This window comes from Aplysia californica, unplaced genomic scaffold (genome assembly GCF_000002075.1).
Source record: "Aplysia californica isolate F4 #8 unplaced genomic scaffold, AplCal3.0 scaffold00229, whole genome shotgun sequence".
Lineage (NCBI taxonomy): Eukaryota > Metazoa > Mollusca > Gastropoda > Aplysiida > Aplysiidae > Aplysia > Aplysia californica.
In genome coordinates, this window is record NW_004797499.1 from 305,260 (window position 1) to 314,388 (window position 9,129).

The 9,129-nt window shown below is 38.9% G+C and overlaps 1 protein-coding gene across 1 annotated transcript; it reads left to right on the top strand.

The window, feature by feature from the left end:
- Positions 1-202: 202 nt before the first annotated feature.
- On the top strand, positions 203-3,569 carry LOC101850008. Its single transcript, XM_005099927.3, has 2 exons — positions 203-1,179; positions 2,030-3,569. Exons 1-2 carry the CDS (start codon positions 567-569, stop codon positions 2,212-2,214), a joined length of 798 nt encoding a protein of 265 aa, XP_005099984.2. The 5' UTR covers positions 203-566; the 3' UTR covers positions 2,215-3,569.
- Positions 3,570-9,129: the final 5,560 nt, after the last annotated feature.

Consider the following 9,129-nt stretch of genomic DNA (forward strand, 5'->3'; position numbering starts at 1 on the left):
TTACAGTGTTTAATGCTGGTATTTTACACCCTTTTCGACACAATTTATATCGTGGGTGGTTGGATGGCACCACCAGTAGGCCCTACTTTAATACTTTCCCTCTCTGTTGTTTCTGTCTGTTTTTACTCTTCCTTTTTGCCAGAACTAAATGACCATTATTTTGTTGATGTCCTTTTCTAAAACAAACAAATGAACAATTCCAAATTTTGCTCCTTTTTTTCCACTCCAGAGACCACGACAAGCGATCATGGCGATGCAGTGCCCTGGTGGCTGCCTTCGTCGTCTTGTCCCTGGCTCTCAATGCCAGCTCCCGAGAACAGGCGGCCCTTGTTCGCGAGGTCTTCAATGACACCAACGACGCCGCCCTCCTCCTCTTCATCACCTCCACCGCTGCAGCCCAGCTGGCAGTTCTGGCCGTCACTATACAACCTTTGACCTCACGCGGGGACCTTCCCAACAAAGAAGCTTTAGCAGTTATAACCGTCAGTCATGCAGGCGCTACTTTTCTCCATGATTTCCTTACAAGTTTCGGCAACCCGGAGACCTCATTGACAGCAGCCTTCGCTATGCCAGTTCTGACTCTATTAGCATTGTGGATCGTCACTTCTGTCATGCCAAGATTTAATACATGGTCGAGTATTGCTATCATATCTATTGGCTGCACGTTTATGTCCCTACGGATGAGAAGTGTGATGACATCGGACAGAACATCTTTGATTTCGGCTCTCTGTGCGTTTTCATTCGTGCTGAGAAACATTGTGGTGAGGCAGCTTGTAGCAGCAGAAAATGTCAGCGTCAAACCGCGTGGCTCTGTTGTAATTGCCGGCGTTGCTAGCTCATGCGTGGTGATCGTAACCGCCGTCCACTTCCTGGGATCGTCGCTATGGGTACCACCAGTGATGTGTGCAGTGCTCACGTGTGGGCTGTCAGTGGGCGTGTTCTATGTCAGCACGCAGCTGTTGAAGAGTTTTGGTGTTGTTTTCGTCTCGCTCTTTCAGATCTGGGTTGTTCTGTTAGAAGCCTTGATGCTGACGTCAGCAAAACACAGGCCTGATCTTGTGCTTTTCGCCACGGCAGTGATACTGGTTCTGCTGGGGCATTACCTCTTCTTCAAGGATCATGTAGACAATGGAGGAGCCAGCTCTGGGAGTTCCTCCTTCACCTTCTCCGCTAAGCCTGGTGAGGATACCTTTGTGCTCGATCTCTCTCTCTCTCTCTCTGTCTCTTTCTCTCTCTCTCACTCTGTGTATCTCTGTCTCTGTCCCTGTATCTCTCTCTGTATCTTTCTCTCTGTATCTCTCTCTGCTTGTTGCTTTCTCTGTCTCTCCCTATTTCCCTCCCTCCCTCCCCCTCCAATCTCTCTCCCTCTCTTCCTTTCCTCCTCCACTTCCCCCTATCCTCTCCATCCCTTTCTTGTTTTTTCTTCCAGTTGTATTTTCGAGGTTTTTTAGTACAAAGAGCACATCATTCCCCTCAGCTATGGAGGAAAAAGAAATGATGGGATATGGAGTGGAATGTTGTGTCATAATATATGCAAATTCCAGTTTCATATAATGAAAAAAGAATAGTTCCATGTATCAAACAATACCCATGCAGTTTCTGATCTTAGCAAAAGTATTTGAGCCGTGAAATCTTACAAGGTCGTATGTCTTCGCTGTGCGTGCAGCACTAACAGAAGAATGCAATAGATGTGGCCTGACTATCTAAAGCTTGAACCTTGTCCATCATCCATGCCTCTGATCTTCCAGGAACCCTGAAAAAAAACTAAGGAAAAGTCTGTAGCTTGATTATGTGTGCCTTACTCATATGTTCAATAAACACGTTTTAAAGAAGTATGTAGCTGTTTATTTGTAGCCAAAAACCTGAAGAACATCCTCAATATTTCGTGTGAAATGTAAAATTGTTTGAATGATGGCAAAATTCCATTCAGTATTCCTTTCAGTGCTCTAAACTTATAGTTGACACTGACAGTGAATAGATCTATTATTATACACCCTGTAATCATTTTATTTTATCTATACTTCCCCAGTCAACATCCACGAACAATACACCCGCATCGAGTTCCTTCTGTTCTTCTGCTCCGTGCTTGGCGTCATCTTCTACGTGTTCCAGCCAAAGGTCTCCCAGAGAGACCTCAACACTCTCAGCTATGTTGGCCTGGACAGGGTCATTAGGCGTCTGCTGTCAATACAAGATGACCCTGCTGTTCAATAACATTTCATTCTAAAGCCATGGAGAGTGCAAGATATTTCCAATATCACTTATATTATCAGAGATGTGTTGTTGATAGGGATGTATGTCGTGGGACCTGAGGATTTTTTTTTTGCTCCTTCTTCTCTATTGTTTATTCACAGCATTCATTTGAACTATAAATGTAGGTCTTTTATTTATCTGTAATCCTATCTTTTTCCACCATTTACTTGTTTTAAGACAGGCTTTTGTCTTTGTGTTTTGAGTCAAGAGCCTTATTTTTTCTTTTCTTGTTAGAAATAACTCCACTCACAAACTTAATTCTCTCGCTTCTTATAATATAACCTAATAGTGTTGATAGGGGTGTTAAACCTAAACCATTGTGGGTGGTTGGAGGGTGCTGTGGTGTTGTTTGCTTCTTCTTTCCTATCAAACATCTATCGTCTTTATCTGCCCTCCTTTTTGTGTTTGTTACTCTCTTGTAACACCTTTAATCTTCAGCACTTATACGACTTTATTGTGTTGCTAGTGCCGTTAAACACTTACAAAAAAACCCCAACCTAAACCATTTCACTAATTTTCAAACCTAATTCAGAACATCCCCAAAAAGTAAGCCCTCTTACGGTCAAACAGCGCTCTGTTACATTGATATTTATCCTCTGATGTACTTGTGAGATATTTTCTTTGATCACAGCTGGGTTTAATGCTACGGCTTTAACTTTAAAGTTTCTCGATGTTAAACTTGTATTCGCGGCCGCGACAAACGCAGATGCTAGGTTAACGAAAGGACAAAAGAATGACAGTATTTTCAAGTTTCAAGTCAAGGCTTATTTAGTCTGTCTTTGGAATTTATTTGTAGACTTATTTATACTTATATAGTTTGATCAAAAGTTTGCAAAGGGAAAGTGTGTGTGTGTGTGTTTTCAGTCTCAAGTCATTTAACTCAATAAGAACAAAGAATTCAAACATTATTGGTGATTTTTTGTTCTTTTTTTCTTAAAGACTTACTCTAATATAGACCTATGTGTAGAACGGCTTGCCTTCTTAGAGAAGACTTATATTTGTCTTGAGAATTTATTTGTAAACTTGTGTATGTTTCTAATGTAGTCAAATTTTTGCAGAGGAAAAGTGTATGTGTTTGTGTGTAGTGTGTGTGTGTGTATGTGTGTGTAACCACATTAATCCAATAGAACAAAGAGTGCAAAGCATTGGTTTTTTAAGATTTAATCTAAAGCGTGTTTATAGACTTGTCTGCTTAACCCTATCCGTATGTCGTGTTTTACTATCGTATCCATACGACATGGGGAACTCTATGCCTCCTCTTTCCAAGGAGGAAATCTATTCGTTAATCTGATCCATACGCTTAGCATAGCAGTCCGTCAAAATGATTTTTTGAGAAATACTGAGAGTTTCAAAGAGATCCTCCCACTAGAAGTATTCTAAAATGTGAAGAATACAACCCCGGCAGTACAAAATGACCCCAGGGTGTACGGATAGGGTTAACGTAATGGAAAATTCTAACATATTCTATTCCCAGCTGACGTTGGTAAGGAATGTGCTTTTAACCACTAACATTCCACAATATTCAAAAAATGTTTGAAACTGTACAGCTTTGAAAATTTCAAAATAAGCATTATTTTTATTACCAAAGTTTCATCATTGTTTTCAGTTAGACAGTCATCTTACCTAAGCTTTGACCATCTTTCTCATCATTATCACTATTACAATCACATTCATTCATTATAGTCTTTACATTGTCATCATTGTCATTTTTATCCTCATCACCATCATAATATAATCATTTTTGTTTGTACCATCATCAGTATCATCAGGTGTGGTACTGAATCTGTTTTAATTTCTCTTTTTCGGAAGTTGTGTCTGTGTGGGCATGCTTGTTCACTTTTGGACTTAGTTTTGGTCTGACTGGTTTGAAGGGTTGCATGTGACAGCAAGGGACAGATACATCCATATTGTCAATGTATTCACCGTGATCAACATTGCATTCATGTATAAGAATAAGCATGATATTCTCTTTAGCCCTTGACTGTTCGTGTATATTCTTTTTGCATTTGTGTCCTGACACGGTGTAATCAGGCGTTCATCATTTTTGGGCATGTGGAGTTATTGATGTCATCATAAAGCTTGCTAATTTGCCTTGCTTTCAATGACAAAAGTACCCATCTATCTTGAATAGATGTTGAGATAGTTGCAATTAAAAAGGGTGGAGATCCCCTAATTTCTGAGGTAAAATCAACGAGAAAATGACTGCCAAAGTTTTGTGACTTCCGTAGCTTGAGAGTCCTTGGAAAGGGAAAATTGTTTTGATGAGCGACTGATTTCACCATGATTCCTCACATGTGTTACTGCTTTTTCCTTTTCTTTTGATACATGTACTACTTGTCCTGCATTGTCAATGATGATTGTGTTGCTTTTGCTACTGCCTTTTCTTAGCCTACTTTTTTATTAAAGTTAAAGTAGAAAGATTGATTACTTAATAACTCATCATGACTTGTTTATGAAAAAGTTGACATTCCTGCCCTGTTTAAGACATATTTTCATTTTTTCTACATTCATTTTGATGATTGATCATCATTGGTCCTTGGAAATCAATGCTGCGTTCCTTCTTTATGCTCTGATCAGAGTTAACAGGATTTTTTCTATTCTGTCCATAAGGCTCAAAGATTCAGTTTTTTTCATCGTGTTCAATGTTGTCCAAAGAATTAAGCTGTGGTAAAAAGACCCTCAAGTGCACAGCTCCATAAAAAAAATCATTAAGTTTGAGAGCATGTTTTATAATCAAACTCACAATGAGGCATGCTTCGCTTCCACCATTTATTCACTGAAGTGTTGTAGATTACAATCATGACTGATATAGATCTATGGAATTCGGTGATGCAAATGAGAGTAAGCTGCTGGTCAGTTTTCTTGCTGGATAATTTCTTATAGATTGACCTAGTACTTTACTCGGAAAACAATTGGTTTTGTAACTCTATTATGGTTGCAGACTTCAACGAAAGAATTTTTAAAAGAAATGGAAGCCGACACACAACTACTCTGTTTCTCATGGAAGGTATACAACACTGAATGAACAATGTTCAGTATTGTAAGGAAGATGTAATGTGACAAAATTTCTGTAACTGCAACCAAGACAGTGTTCTCATTTAAAAAAATGTTTTTTTTTAAATGAAAATTTATTGTTATTTAACTCATCTTTCATGTATATGTCTCTATGCGGTAGATGTACTGTTGGTGAACTTTGATGAGGGTAAATAAGAATATTCTATTGTTTCTGGTTTATGTAAGCTTACTACTCAAATTACATGTATTATTACATTTTTATGCAATTTTGCATGAAACATACTATTGGTTTGCAAAGGATATGAGGGGATTATGTTATAATTTTTTCAAGTTTAGATGTTTTTATGTCTTATGTTGTGTCTCAGTTTATTCTGGGTTTATAGTTTTTATAAGATGGTTGTACCCATTATTTTATTTTATTTTTTATTTACTTTACTTTAGAAGACCCTAATACAGTGGAACTCATATTCAACGAGCTCGGATTCAACGAGAACTCTGGCCCATTTTTTTTTTCTTCTTTAAAATAAATAAAAATAACCTGAATTCAACTAGCACTTAAATCAGGGAGCTCAGATTCAACGAGGTCGCTTCCAAGGTGAACAGCCCCCACAAACGTGGCTTCGCTCATTTTTCTCCCAGAACGAACTTTTTCTATTCCTTGAAACCATCCATTGCACTTGAATCATGAACTATTATTCACTTAGCCGATTGCATGCGACCAATCAGTGGCCCTTTTTCATATCAACACATGCGTTGTTGGCACGCACATGTGTCTACTCTGGTGTGTGTCGGGGTCGGATAGGCGGCCTGCACACGTGTGACTGTGTGTGCGTGCTGGGGGGGGGCACCATTGCAGATACAAATGCGTCACGGTCCTTTTTCCCCATGGCTACTTATCATTATTACAATGATAAGCTAGTCTTGACGTAGATCTAGGTAATGAATTGTGCGCTGGTCTATGGAATCAAAAGTTACCGTATGCTAGGCAGGCTCTACACAGCAACCCAACTTTTTGGCAAACAATCGAGATGACACAGGCGTGCATTTGAATGCTCTTAATATGCAGGCATTTCAGGCGCTAACGTCTACTTATTACTTTTCTTTTTGTAATTATCAACACAAAGCCTCATGTTTGCTATAACGAACACTCGGATTCAACGAGATTTTATGTCAGGCCCGGCGACCTCGTTGAATCCGAGTTCCACTGTACCGACTTTTGGTGATTTTACGTACACTAAAAATCGTTTTGTTATCACTTTCCCCTCTATTTGATATTATCCTGCTTAACGAGCTGTCATCATTTTCCTTTTTTTCCCCCTTTGTCGTAACCTAAAAAGATTGGAATTTAGAGAAACTTCATCAGAAACTTTACGAAGAATAAAGTTTAGAACCACTATTGTAACTGAAGAAGAGTGAAGTTTAGAACCACTATTGCAACTAAAGCCGATGAATCAGAATTCTATTATAGTCTAAATAATGCTCTTGCCTTGTTTGAAGCCATTTGGATGTTGAAATTCCCAATGTCTTGCAAATTGCATGATATTTAAAGCTTTGTCTATGCTTAAATGCAATGAAGAAAAACAAATTTTCACAAAAAATAAATAGAAAATTATGGGTATCCTCTCTTGCCTTTAAATTGGTTAAAGAGTACAGGCCATGAGCAATTCCTCAGGAAAATTTCTATCACATGCATATTTTTCCCCTGATGTCCAAGTTTTACGTTTGGAGAGGGGGGGGGGGGGCATTTTCTTCTCCCTTTCTCTGCCACATTGTTCTTGGCCTTCCTCTGTTCCTGTACGGAAAATTGTCTGAACTAAAGAGAATATGTTGAGTTTTATGTCATTCAGCCGTTCATTATTGATTTGCCGATGCAAAGTGTTCTTTCTCACCCTAGGTCCACTTTATTTAAATATGTAAGTCATGATGTACTGGCTACTCTTTAATCTTTACATCAGATGCATGTATTTCACATTTTTTAGTACAGTACCCTTGATGTTCTCTGTTATTGTACTCTTTTTTTAACGAGGTTATACACGTATTACTATGTTGTACAGTTTGGTGATTCTGAGGGATTTTATGCAAATAATTTATAAGATGATAGCACTATATCATCTTAATGAATACTCTGTGATATTGGTTGACAGCGTCAATTGTTGATTCGAGGTGTAAATAAAAAGGTTAAACTTCATCCTGTGGTGTATGGGGTTTTTTTAATGTGTGTGAATGTGTGTACATGTGTGTGTGTGTGTCAAGGCGGTGTGCATGCATGCCTGATGAGTACAGCCCCTCCCAGAGCTCGCTAACTCACAAGGAACGACCTTTTTTTTGTTTAAACTTCAAAGACATATATCAAAACATTCGTTCTTTGTTTATTACATGCATAACGACTTTGTGTTGCACATTGAGTGATCTTCGTTGTTTCTTTCCTCACCTCTCCACTTTCATTGGCGAAATCAAAATGTGAGTGCCGCTCAATAGACGACCTTTAATCGAATCCTTAATATTTGTGGTGTACACTATATAATAGTTGTTAAATTTGGGGTGTCTTTTTTTTTCCTATTTCTCCAACTAACTTAGCCCCACATTCGGAGATAAACGTTAAATCGGAGAACCTGCATTTTAGCAGTATTATAGAGTTCGACTTTAAACCCATACCTACCTAAGTTGGCAGTACTTCGGAGAGCCAAAACGTGCGTAAAATATAAGTTTAAATGTTGCTACAACAAAAATCATCTTATTCGTTGAGTTTTTACTGAGTATAAAGCTCAGCCATCGATAGTTAAGTAGCCTGTTTACTGGAGTTTTGCTTCCTTTATCGTTATCAACCCTGTACATGAAGGCCTATAGAGTCTCTTAGCTTTCGCCGCTCTTGTCCAAGTTGAAAATTGCCACAGTAGCTTTCTTTGTCCGAGAGCATTGCAGACAGTTATTATTTTCAAAGACAAAAAAAATCTCTCAAGCAAACTTAAACTTAAATAAACGAGGTAGATAGTATATGGTCGCTTTTAAGGACAAGCGGGCTAACACAGATATCGAGGGTTTCCAGAAATATTGACCATCACCAAAACTGGATATTGCTCTACCTATAGGAGAAGTTTGATTTCATTGGTGTGCTTTTTTGCTTGGTTATAGAGAAAACTTTCCTTGTCTTTTAAAGAAACTGAACAGGGGTCCAAAAACTTTACCTACGTTTTTTTTTTCAAAACAGCATTTTTCGGGATAGCCCCATTGTATTTAAAATCAAAAGCGACCATATCATGCTCAAATTGAACGAGGGGTGTCACGTACTCTTTTGGCTAGCTGATTATGTATCATGTATATATAGTTGTTTCCCTAACTACAATAAAATGCAGGTGCCATGAAATGCAACCTGTAAACACTATTTCCAGATAAAGTCAACGCATGCGCACACGCGCGCACATGTACGCACAAACACACACACACACACACACACACACACACGCAAACACGGACACAGACGCGCGCACACACACACACGTACACAGAATATGGCCTTTTCTGACAGACGATCAAAGCAGTATTCGCGACACAGCATTGTCTTGGCGGTATAGAGGAGGTAGGTTGCCCATGTAGATCTACCCTTCAGGTCTTGACTTCCTTGATATGCTCCATAGGAGAGACATCGTCAACACGTTTGAAATCAATAAAGATGTATGTAAGCCTATAAGGGAGTGTGGTGTGTCTTACTTCATTCACACATACATGGTGCATGTTTACAGTATCCAATCTCCCATGCAGGCTCAATCTTTCTCTCTCTGTCTGTCTGTCTGTCTGTCTGTCTGTCAGTCTGTCTGTCTGTCTGTCTGTCTGTCTGTCTGTCTGTCTGTCTGTCTGTCTGTC